Source organism: Talpa occidentalis, unplaced genomic scaffold (assembly GCF_014898055.3).
Source record: "Talpa occidentalis isolate TD23 unplaced genomic scaffold, MPIMG_talOcc4v2.1 talOcc4.5, whole genome shotgun sequence".
Taxonomy (NCBI): Eukaryota; Metazoa; Chordata; class Mammalia; order Eulipotyphla; family Talpidae; genus Talpa; species Talpa occidentalis.
Window position 1 is genome coordinate 50,019,313 of NW_023604861.1, and position 13,230 is coordinate 50,032,542.

Sequence of the window (13,230 nt, forward strand, 5' to 3'; positions counted from 1 at the left end):
GAAAGGTTTCAATGAGAACTTCTCCATTATTGCCCTTGACATATTGGTATTTATCATATAATTCATATAAAGGATTCCATTTTTGAAATTCCAAAAAGACATTTTAAAGTCAACTCTAAGTCAACTCTGAGTACAGATGCCAAAAGGAGGACCATAGTAATTGCACTTACCTCTTTTGCTCTTCTTAGAGTGAAAATTTTTTCCATGTGAGGACTTGATTTAATTTATCTTCAGTCCCACAACCTGTAGAAAAGTGCTTTGAATTAGCAAGCACTTGTAAATATTTTTTAATTATTCAGATAATTTTTTTTTGCCATAGAGATCTCCAAAACATTAAATAAAATGAAGTCAACAAATATGTATAGAGCCAAAATACATACATTAGCACTAGGATTAAGGCCAAAAAACAAAGTTTAGGTCAGTCCTTCTACTTCCAGTTCTTCACATGATTGGGAAAATGGACAGGTCAGGGAAACTTTTCATGTCAGAAGCAAAGTGAAAAAAGAAGATGATTTAGAATTGAATGAATTTATTTGGCAACAAATTTGGAATCAATAATAATGTATTTCAAATGCTGGCCTTTTTCTTCCATAGGGAATTGGTAGAAGAACTTCATCCATTAATGAAAGAAGCTCTGGAACGAAGACCAGAGGTAACATTTGAATTTAAATAATTAATACCTTGTTTTATTAATAGAATGATGTGGATTTAAATCAAACTCAGTGGTTTCCCCCCCAAAAAAACAAAAACCCCAGCATGCTTTTAACAATAATCTTAATATTTGAACTTTTTATTTTTATTATTTTTTAGTACTATTGAGTAGTTAGTAAAACATGGTTCCCATTTTTTTTTTAAAGATTTATTTATGTATACAAGCACTGGGTACAGTCAGAAGCACGGGAGGGTGAGAGAATTCACCAGAGCCAGAGCAGGGAGCAGAACAGGCAGACTGACGAAGTACACTGCTGAGGGGAGTAGTGGGCGAGGCAGGAGAAGTCTGCATGCCATGTGGGACCCTCGCTGGTGACTGGGGATTGAACCGGCGCTGCAGAGGCTGCAGGCAGCTTCGCAGCCTAGCACTCAACCACTTCGCCACCGGGGAGGCCCAAACATGGTTCCCATTTTAAAAGATTTTACATACTAAAAGCTAAATCACCTCTAAATAGTCACATGTGTGTTAAGATAGTACATTCCTTTGCAGATTTGAGTTGACTGAATTTTGGTTTTAGTTTTTGTGTGTGTTTGGATTTTTTTTTTTTTTTTTGGTGGACCCTTGCCAGTGGCCAGGGAACGAACTGGCGCTGCAGAGGCTGTGGGCAGCCTCGCAGCCCAGTGCTCAACCGCTGTGCCACCAGGGGAGGCCCTTGTGTTTGTTTTTTAAAAGGAATTGGATGGTTAAGAATTATCTTTCATCTGACATAGGAACCGTTTTCATTATCTTCCCTGACCCTGAACCCTGAAACAGATAAGCTTATAATGAAGCAAGATAAAAAAGAAGAAAGAGATAGGTAAATTGGGCAAAATGGGTCAGGTCAGTTTTATGGTGAAAGATGTAATTATCCTTGTAATGGTTAACATAAATTAGAATACAGAAATGATGGTTATAATGATGTATACCTGAAACCTATGTTACTTCAATAAATATAAAGAGCTTAATATATAATCAAACACAAAAAAAAAAATTAAAAAGAATAAGACAGAAAAATTTGTTTTCCATATAGTAGATAAGATACAAGAAGTAGCAGAAATTTAGCAGTTTGAATACAAACAGTGTTACTTCTGTGATGAGAATGGGTGGGATTAGTAGTGTTCACTTACTTCCCTTTCCATTTGTTTTAAATGTTTCAGGCTTTCAACAGATGTTGGGAACATCAAAGAAAGGAGGATTGTTCCTTCTCAACATCATCCCCTTATAAATATTTATTGATCCACTAAGGACCGGTTTCTTTTTTTTTAATTGCACATAGAAAGTTTCACAATTCCTTAATGTTATCAATTACAAAATGTAAGGATTAAAAAGAAAAAAACGTTGTTTTTCATGCCTAAAACCTAAAATGATTAGATTATGCCTTTCTTAATAAAGTTTCCTACACTAGAATGAATATTGCTTTTCCCATGTCTGTAAGTGATTTTGCCTCTTTTACACAGAACAAGAAACGCCGAGAACGGCGGGACTTGCTAAGGTTACAGTTGCTTCGAATTTTTGAACTTCTGGCTGATGCTGGTGTAATAAGTGACAGGTAGGGTCAAATTCTGATTTGCTCTTCTCTTACCAAACTGGTCTATCTCCCAACCTCCCTTCCTCCCTCCCTCGCCTCCCTTTTTCATTCTTTTTTCTTTCTATCTCTCCTTCCTATTAATATATTACCTTTAACTTTTACTCAGGAATGTCCAAAATACCTTGCTATTGGTCTTTATTTCAAATTCCACTTACAGATAGGTTAAGAACAAATTTAGTGTGTAAGTTCTGACAGCAGATCTTTTTTTGTGAAATATATTACATTGACACAAAGACTGAAGTTTAATTTCCTTTTTTTCCTAGCACAAATGGGGCCTTAGAACGGGATACTTTAGCCCTTGGAGCTTTGTTTTTAGAATATGTGGACCTCACCCGCATGCTTCTAGAAGCTGAAAATGACAAAGAAGTTGAAATTCTTAAAGATATCCGGGCACATTTCAGTGCTATGGTCGCCAACTTGATTCAGTGCGTTCCAGGTACGGTGCTGCATCACTGCAAAGTGCCTTTCCCGTTTGTAAACCATTTGTGTTCTTCATTACTGTACCTTCCTCTTTAATCCTTCTGGTCTGTATACAATAATGGGATTGATGGTTTATTTGTTTTTTTGAAATACTTGGAAATACACATGAGAACAGATTGTGGTAATTCAGCACAGTGTTGGAAAGGGAACAGTAAGAATTAAACTCGGCTTTGTACTTGTCATTATTTCTATTCTTTATTTTGATTCCTATCTGAAAAGGAACCTATGTGATTTCCATAGGAAGGAAGTAATTCAGAGGGAGCATTACAGAGGCTTCATTTTTTTCATTGTCTCATTGTGCTCCTCTGTGAACATGTAATCTCTACAATATTCCTGTTGTTGACACTCTCCAATCAATATAGTATATAGAATTCTATCTAGCCTAATAAACTATTATTGAGAGAGAACTTTTTTTCACACAAGAATGGGTATGAAACAATTTCATCTAATAGAAGCCTAGCAAATAAAAATAGCTGGTCAGTATGATGTAAACATTAATTACTATAATTCAAAGTTTAGTGCATAATTACAAAAAACTGCAACTCAACTGTTTCTCTGTTTTCATTATTTTAATGTTGAATAGCCTTCTTACCAGTCCTTCTCATCTCTGATGCCCTTCAGTTATGGTTTGAGTTGGCTTCTTTAGTTAAAATGTTTGTTTAAAATAGAAAGTCTATGCCTTGTATTTCAGAGTTCTTCTAAAGATGGGCAGCAGCCATCAAAAGCACACATTTGTGTTGCAGTTTTTCTGGACACTGATTAGAAAACAGTGTCTGTGAGTTCATTTTCTCTCTACATCCTGCTCGAGATAAGGTCTATTGATTCAACACAAGAAGAGTACAAACTTAGAAACAAATTAGGCTTGACTTTTTAAGTACATGTTTCATTACCCAAAGAAAACTTGACTTAGGAAATGAAATTTTTCCTTTCCCTAAAACTTGAGTCATGAATAGTGACATAAGTTGTGTTCACTTTATTTTTTAGCCTCATAGACTCTTCACTCTGTGTTTTTTCTCTCTAGTTCATCACCGAAGATTTCTCTTCCCCCAACAGAGCCTAAGGCACCATCTTTTCATCTTGTTTAGCCAGTGGGCAGGACCTTTCAGTATAATGTTCACTCCTCTGGATCGTTACAGTGATAGAAATCATCAGATTACAAGATACCAGTATTGTGCATTAAAGGTAGGTCATCTTTGCCTCACTGTAACACTTTTGTCAGCTCAAATGATCACCTTCCCTAAATCGACAGCTGTGCCTTAAAAATAAGGTTAACATAAATAACATATAGTAAAATACAAGTGCATATGCAAAAAAGGCAAACACACACATCTGTAAACACATAAGATGACTCTTAAAATTACAAAATGTACATAGATAAATAGCAATGTACAAACATGTAAATATTCCAGTTGGGCTCACAATTTAAAAAATAAAACTTTCCAAGCTTCCACTTGTATCTAATGATTCTTTTAGGTGAGAAGCATAGTTATTATATATTGAACCTTTAAGAACTGTTTTGCCAATTGGCTTCCAACCTAAAAAAAAATCTTATCTCAAGATCAAAACCTACCCAAAACCATGTTCTCTTTTTAGTCTTCTCCTAGCTTAGAAAATTCCCAGTAAGAAATTTCCACATTAGTAAGACTATTAAATATTTTCAGACACTGACTCCTTGTAGCTTAATTTCCCTTGGAAATTTAACTTACATCCTCAGTCAGACACAACAGAGGTTGCTGCCTCTTAGGTTGATGTTTGTCTCAGTGGAGCTCAATTAACCCACCCCCTGACAGTCCATTGGACCTACTAATTGCAAAGTTAATCAAAATTCCCCTCTTCAGGGCCTCACTGGTGACACAAGGGGTTAAGACACAGCACTATGAAACTATCAGCAGCCACTGCAGCACAAGTTCGATCCCCAGCCAGGGAAGTGACACACATGGGGCAGCAGACCTCTACTGTCTTGCCCGCTGCTCCCCTCAGCAGTATATTTCAGTAGATCTGCCTGTTCTGCTCCCACTCAGTCTCTGGTGAATCCTCTTACCCCCCACACCTCTGGCCTGCACCCCAGATCTTGTATGCATAAATAAATAAATTTAAAAAAAAATCCCCCTCCTCTTAATACCCCCACCACAAAGGAAATGAAGTTTACAGTCTTCATTTTATTTACCTTTAAGTACCATAATTACTTCCATCTGTTATTTTTTGTATTTATCAGTTTGGTACACTGATCATATAGTTGTCAGTTTGGTCAGGTTAATATATTAGTCAAATATTTCTCATCAAAACAAAATTTGAAAGGTTGTATTTATCTTATAAGCAGAATTCATTCACTTGGAATCACTGAGAAACAAGTTGAGTACTACAAAAAGGTCATTTTGTTTAGAATATCTTACTCTTTCACCATGAAGATTTGTCATAACCATAAAATTACATCTCCACGAAGTTAAATTTATGCAATGTAACTCTTATTAAAAAATCAAAATTGGGTATTTGATATTTTTATTGAATCCACTAAGAATATGTTGTAGAAGTAATTGTTTTAAATGGGTCCTCATTTATAAATCTGGTAGTTAGGTTTTATAACGTCAGTGCATGCCATTTAGATTATTCCAGGTTCCATTCCCAGCTTTTCTTATGTTTTGTTATCAGGCAATGTCAGCAGTGTTATGCTGTGGCCCAGTGTTTGACAATGTGGGCCTCTCCCCAGACGGTTACCTATATAAGTGGCTTGACAACATTCTGGCTTGTCAAGATCTACGAGTAAGTACTAGCCAAAAACACCTTGTTGTTAAGTGTCATGGATGTCCTGCCTCGGGTTTCTGGAGTGTATAATCATTGTTCACAACACAGCCTCTTCCACATCAGCCCCAGAAGTGCAGGTTTATATGTTACTCACATAAAACTATGATGCCTCAGAATAAAAATAGAACATTTACCAAAATTAACCATAAACTGGCCACAAGTCTCTATAAATTTCATATTGAAATGATACAACCTGTGTTTTGTAATCACAGTGGCATTAAGCTAATAATCAATAACAGAAAGGTAGTTAAGAAATTCACTTACAGGTAACAAGTGAGTCGAAGAATAAACAACAGTAGGAAACTGAAAAATATTTAAATATTTAATTGATAAAATATTTATATATTTAATATGAAAAATATTTAAATATTTAATATTATTAAATATTTAATTGAAGAGTAATGAAAATACTACATACTAAACTTGTGGATTATAAATAAAGCCTTACGATTGAAATGTTTTCAATGCATAAATTAGAAAGAAAGGCTGATAATCAATGAACTGAGCACCCATCTCAAGAAGCTAGAAAAACAATAGTGTGTCAAAAGTACAATGAATGAAATAACAGAGATAAGAAAAAAACTAATGAAAGAAGAAAAATTAATAAAAATAGTGATTGGGCCTCCCCGGTGGCGCAGCGGTTGAGCGCTGGGTTGCAAAGCTGCCCGCAGCCTCTGCAGCACCAGTTTGATCCCTGGCCGCTAGACAAGGGTCTCACATGGCACGCAGACCTCTCCTGCCACCCGCTGCTCCCCTCAGCAGTGTACTTCGTCAGTCTGCCTGCTCTGCTCCCTGCTCTGGCGCTGGTGAATCCTCTCACCCTCTCACGCTTCTGACTGTACCCAGTGCTTGTATAAATAAATAAATATTTTTTTAAAAAAATAGTGATTTAAGTAAAAATTGAATTTATTAAAAAACTGGTAAAATTAATAAGCCCATGTCAAGTCTGATCAAGAAAAAGAGAGAAGGGGAGAAGGAGGGAGAGGAAGAAAGCATGTGTAACAAACATCCAAAATGTAAAGGAACACCCCTACAGATGCTGTATTACTGAAAATAAAAGAGAACATATGAACATCTTTGTACCAATAAAACTGACAAATTTCCAGAAAATACAAGAAGAAAAGAAAAATGTAATTGGAAATCTTCTCGCAAAGAAAACTTTAGGACCAGATGAATTTACTGATGAATTCAACCACTCTTTTAAGGAACAAATTGCATTGAATCAATACAATTTCTTAAAAACAGATCAAAAGGAGAAACATTGCAACACTTTTGATGAGACCAGCATAACTTTGATACTAAATCTGACATCGACTTGAGAAAATTAAATGGCAGTCTCATTCATGAGCATATATGTAACAACACTAAACAAAATATTAGAGAAGTGAATTCAATGATACATTACAAAGATTACAAAGATCACGATCAAATCAGGTTATTCAAGAACTGTGGATGATTTAATATTCAAATGTCTGTTGATATGTTTCTGGATTTTGAGGTTTTTAGATGTCCCTGGATTTGGGGGCTCCTTGGGCCTTGATTGTGGCCATGAAAGAATTTCAAAACCATTTCTCTAGCAGAAACAACAGCAAAGTTTACTTAGAGAATGAATGAGTGTACGCCCGGGGAGAGGTCCTAGGTGGGCGGATTCCAGGGAAGAACAACCATGAGGCAAGATGAGAGAATCTTGTCTTAAAGGGGGTGCAGGAGGCTGCTTATTCCATCCCTTTCTGGACTGGACTGTGCAAGTGCCCGTTGGTGTTAGTTTATCTGTCAGGCAGCAGTTTCTACATCCTTCCCCCTTCTGTGCTCCCAGGGTGGAGTTTTATCAGCCCGGAAGCAGTGGGGGCAGGGGTCTACCTTCCCCCTTTTCAGCTTCTTGGTCTCCTCGCTTTATCAGCTTGCCTGTAGGGTGGGTTGAGGAACTGCCGTTCTCCCCTTTGGGCATTTCTTGGATCTCTCCAGGCTTCTTAGGCTCTGGCAAGTGCTTCTTGGGGGTCCTGGGTATAGTTGTCTGTTTAGTTTTCTTTATGCATTGCCATCTTTGCCCTAGATGTCTCACAATTAGTATATTAACAATGTTAATAAAATCTTAAGGAAATATCCTATGATCATCTCAATAAAGGCAGAAAAAGCATTTGCTAGAATTCTATATTCATTCATGAGACAAAATCCTAGCAAAACTAAAAACAGAGAAGAATTTCCTTAGTTGAAAAGATGTCTTTTTAAAAAACACCCTGTATTAAATACTGTATTTAATAGTAGCTATTGAAAGTGCTCCCTGAGACCAAAATGACCTAGGAAGCCCACTTGTAACACTTCTATCAACATTATACTAAAGATTTTGGCCAATGTATTAGGAAAAGAAATTATGATATCAGAAATGAGAAAGAAGAAATTGTAGAATGAAAGAGAATAAACTTAAAAATACTGACAATGCCAAGTATTGATAAGGGAATGAAACAACAGGAACTCTCATCCATTCTGAAGTGTAAATTAGAAAGACCACTTTGGAAAACTAATTGGCATTATCTATTACAGTTGAATGTACCATACTTGTAGCCCAGCAGGTTCTCTCAGATATATATCCAGTGTGTGCAATTTAAGACATGTACAAGAATGTTCAAAACAGCATTATGATATAAAAAAACAGAAACAACCCAGATGTTCACCATTAGTAAAGTGAATAACTAAATTGTAGAATACTGGTGAATTAAAATACTACACAACAATGAAATTGGATGAAGGCAGATGACATTCAAATGTAAGTTGAGGGATAGAAAACAAACACAAAATCATATACTATAAAATTCCATTTATATAGAATTCAAAACAGCTTAAACTACTCAGTGGTAGTGGAAGTCAGGATGGTGGTAAATTTTGAGGAGAAGCTGGTGATGAAGAGGTTGGCACTGTGGACTTCAGTGGTATGGGTAAACCCCCACACCCAAGTTTTTTACTTGGTGGTATCCACACTAGTGTGTTCAGTTAGGATAACTCATCATTTGCTTGTGAATATACTATGTTTTATACTTTTTAAAATTTCCAAAGAACAATAAGAACTTGCTAATTTTCTTTCAAACTAACCCTCTAATATTACTTTTAAGTCCTTTGCAACAGCATCATCAGCTTTTATCTGCACCTAATTTCTTAAGCCTATGAATAACAAGGTTGATGATTGACTATCCAATATGAATATTATCCATCTGAGCCCACACCCTGTAGCAAAAAACAAACAGAATCTTTCCTTCACCTCCTTGCAACTGGCAAGAGAGTTGGCACCTTCAGGAGAAGACAGAAAAATGTGACTTTCTGAGGGTCATCTAGTCTGCAGGAACCAGGCTCTCCTAAATGAATGTTACAGAAGCTTCAGGAGACAAAAAAAATATCATATCAATTCTCTCTAGCATGAGTGGTCTACCTGATGAAGCAAAATTGATTGATACTCTATTGCTTTTTAAAAGATTGTCAGCTAAACTTTACACTAAAAGTAATAATTAAGCTTCATAAATATATTTCTTCTGATTTTTTCTTAAAAGACTTTGCGAAGGCTATCATTTTGCATGTTTAATATTTTAACAAAATACATGTATTTTCAGAAATATTTTAAATGAAAAAAAGATTTGCCAAAGTCTTCACCACATTTTCAAATTTAAAAATTGAGAAGGGGGCCTCCCCAGTGGCATAGTGGGTTGAGCACCATGCTACGAGGCTGTCCTTAGCCTCTGCAGCACGGGTTCGATTCCCAGCTGGCCAGGGAGAAACCCACATGGCGTGGCAGGCCTCTCCTGCCTTGCCCGCTGCTCCCTTCAGCAGTGTCTTTGGTCCACCTGCCTGTTATGCTCCCTGCTCTGTCTCTGATGCATTCTCTCACCCTCCCACTCCTCTGACCTGTACCCGAGTTCCTGTATAAATAAATAAAATCTTTAAAAAATAAAAATAAAAATCGAGGAGTGTACCCGAGATGACAAATTTGCATAGAGTCAAATATAGTTTGTACTTTCCAGATTTCCACTGTAACTTGTGACTCTTAAAGAGGAATATGTGGAATAAAAATTAACCAGGATGAATCCTCAGCCTCCACCTTTATTTTACCCAATTTAATATTGGCTAAACTTGGTTTTGTGTCTTTTTTAGAATAATCTTTCATTAAACATGAATAATTGCTTTTCTTCATCTATTCAGGTTCATCAACTTGGTTGTGAAGTTGTTGTCTTGCTGTTGGAACTTAATCCTGACCAAATAAATCTTTTTAATTGGGCAATTGATCGATGCTACACAGGTTCTTACCAGCTTGCATCTGGCTGCTTCAAAGCAATAGCAACTGTGTGTGGAAGCAGGTATGAATCCTTTAAATAGAAGGTACTAGCCAGTAACAGTAAAATTCAGATTACTCATCATTATTTGAATAGTTGAGAGCTGATATCTGCAATCTGAGCAGAGTAAGTTCTTTGAAAATATAAAATGACTACATTTCTCCAACAGGTAAAAGTATTCCCTTTAAGTTTGTAACTATATTAATTTTTCTTATTCCATCAATAATACTCAGTCACTACCAGAGTAGGTTCTTTTTTTTTACTGTATTATTTTTTACTAATGTAACCTTAGTTTATAACACTGACTATGATTTAGGGGAGTGGTTTCACACCCCCTTCAGATGTGTGACACCACACCACATCTATTACCAAAGTACCAATAGTCTTCCACCATACTCCATTGGACACCTTCTCCCCTTTGCACCCTACTGCCATACTCCTCTAGTAGTATCAGTTCTGCAGTGAGATTTCTAGGGTTTGTTTTGACTTAGTTTTGGTCTGTTCCTTTGTTTTGTTACATTATATTGCACCTTTAAATGGAATCATCCAGTATTTATCTTTCTCCTGACTTGATGTGTTTAACATAATCTTCTCCAGTACCATCCATGCTGTTGCAAGTGGCAAGAATTCATCCTTTTTATAGCTGAGTGGTATTTCATTTTGTAAGTGTGTGTGCATGTATCAGTCATATCTTCTTTATCTAGTCATCTGTCATTGTAATCTCTTCAGCCATTTTAAAACCAAAGGAAATACAGGAGACAACCTAAAAATATGAAATCTTCTTTGTTCAAAATGTAGTGTCCTGGGTTCCATAGATCACACTTCTAAAACCTCTGCCTTTGGTTATATAAATTTGTCATTGAGGGAAGTCTCTCAACACTATAATTTATTAAAGTAGTATCATAGTTACAATGAAAGGGTTAATGGAGAGTCTCCAAATTGTATAAGCTATTCCCAAGAAAGAGCTTATGTATTAGAAATTGAGAGAAGACAGCTCAAATTTATTTTTGAAAAGTTTCATATACACTGTTGATTTTCCACTTTAATTAAATGCTGCATTTTAAATAGCTTTCTTGAGCTACCAGATGAAGGGAATAAAAGTGAATTAGTTTTAAATTCCATCCTATTATGGTTCTAAATTAATAAGAACTGAATTTTAAAAGACAATAAACACCAAATGAAAATGCTATTTAAAGAGACAAGTTTCTCTTTAAAAAATTTGTCTTTTATAAAGATAGATGATAACATTTCATATCTAAAGCTTTCTTTAATCTTATTAAGTGGAATTTTTATTATATTCTTTAATCTCCATAAAGGTTACAGCAGAAGAATATAATCTAAACTGATTTCCCACTGTTTTATTTCTTGATTTTAGCATTACTAAAGAATAAGCCTATAGAATATCAACAAAATACCATTTTTGCAAAGGTCTATTTCTACAGACTGTTATTTTTTATTGTCAGGTATTTCAACATTTAAAAAAAAATCTGTGACTTACATCATCAATTGCTTTGACAAAATACTAATAATAAAAGTTTCTTTTCTTAGCAACCTTTCTCCCAGTGAACATGGTTTGAACTATTATTTCGCTACATGGCTATTTCATAAAATATCATACCACATTCTTCTGAATAAACCTAAGTATTTTTTTTCTTTTTGCAGCACAAATAAATGCTTTATGAATTTAGCAATACATTTCAATTTCAGTGATTGCCGGTGACAAAAATATTAGGACATAAAACCCCATATGTTTAGAATAGGCTTTTTAAGACACCATCCTAAATTTTTGGTTTCTTACACATATATTACATATCACTTTATGTTCCTGATACTCATCTATTCTGAAGGAAAGTTAGAGGGCCAGCCAATGTTATAGCTGTGACCTCTCTGTCAAGACAGTGGACAAAACTTGTATTTTTTACCACAGGACATGTTTAGAATTTATATTTTCAGCTGTGGCCTAAATTTGCAATCTTCCCCCATAAATTCCCAGTCTTTATAGCCTAAACAAACTTCCAGATTTATTTGAGCAATCTTTGCACTTACATTTTCAGTGTAGTTTTTGTTGCTTTTTTTTTAAATAGCAATTCTGGAGCTTTAGCTTTTGCTGTATTTGTTTTCAGGAAGTTTACTTCTAAAAAATACCTAACTGCCTTTTCTTGTGAAATATTATGTTCCTGAAAAGATATATATAAGCTGAATTGTATTTTTAATTTCTCAAACAAGTTATCTGCACATAACTCCTATAACAAGTGATTTTCTAAAGCAAAGAGCCCTTTTAAAGTAAATAATTACTCTTTCTCAAATAGGAATGATCATATGCTGGACTTATTTTTATAGGAATATGACAGTTTATAAGTAGATTCATTTATTTAAGGAACCAATTACAATTGACATTAAAATATCTAAAAGAACATTTTTAAAATGCTTTTGTTTAAAATTTTCTATCTTTAGCTTTGTAAGAAATTAGCCATTTTTGCATGTTCATATATCAATTCATATATCCATCTGGTATAATGGGGGGAAATGATTCTCTACATTTTTCTTTTTTGGTTTCTTTCATTTCTGTAAAGAGCTCGGTGTGTGTGTGTGTATGTGTCTGTACTGAGAACTTTTGCTGGCCCTCAGTTAACTACAACTAACTATAACTAATATAATTCTGATGCTAATGGGAGATAGGGAGTCAGAAAGGGAAAGTGAAAATAGAAGTAATAATGGTAAAACTGGCAGTATTTTAATTTTTTTCACAAAATGCATATTTGATTGAAAGCTATCAAATGCAGTTGAGTATTATAATTAAGCACATAGGAAAATAGCCAACCTACCAGGTAGCATTTGTTCAAATAAATATTTGGCATCTGTAGGTGTCCTTATTAACTTTCTCCCTAACTTCAAATACATCAGTATAGAACAGATAAGGAAATTAACAAAGAGATCCAAAGGCTGCTAAGGTTATAAATCAGGTAAGTAGTATGTTCTATTTTAAAAGTATAAGCCATTTTCAAACTCTGCCTTAATGCAGCAGAGTTCTCTTCCTATTTAATAAAATACTTTAGAATTCCTTTGTTTTTGCAACCTTACCCTCCAACATACTACTAAAATCTGTTCAATATTTTAAAATTATATAAGATAAAAGCTTTAATTGTTAAAGAATTTTGTTGTGTTTAGTTTTAGAGGTGGTTTTTATTATCTTTATAAGTTTGGTTTGCCTTAAACTAACTTTTTATAAATCTTTCCTAATTTAAATCAAACCCAGCAAACATGAATTCTTTGAAATAAGTGTGCCACATTTAAAGAAATAGTACCCATCTATTAGCAAGGAAGATAGGGAAGCTTCTAATTCATAAATAGCA

General features: G+C 34.9%; 1 protein-coding gene across 3 annotated transcripts in view; it reads left to right on the plus strand.

The window, feature by feature from the left end:
* Nucleotides 1-13,230, plus strand: part of FRY (FRY microtubule binding protein) — a 386,045-nt gene that overhangs the window by 279,009 nt on the left and 93,806 nt on the right. For all 3 annotated transcript variants that reach the window (XM_054701594.1, XM_054701593.1, XM_037527137.2), the window contains 6 exons: nucleotides 595-652; nucleotides 2,149-2,240; nucleotides 2,543-2,715; nucleotides 3,781-3,941; nucleotides 5,409-5,519; nucleotides 9,747-9,901. In XM_054701594.1, coding sequence (XP_054557569.1) covers nucleotides 595-652; nucleotides 2,149-2,240; nucleotides 2,543-2,715; nucleotides 3,781-3,941; nucleotides 5,409-5,519; nucleotides 9,747-9,901 — 750 coding nt within the window. The remainder of the gene's footprint in view (nucleotides 1-594; nucleotides 653-2,148; nucleotides 2,241-2,542; nucleotides 2,716-3,780; nucleotides 3,942-5,408; nucleotides 5,520-9,746; nucleotides 9,902-13,230) is intronic.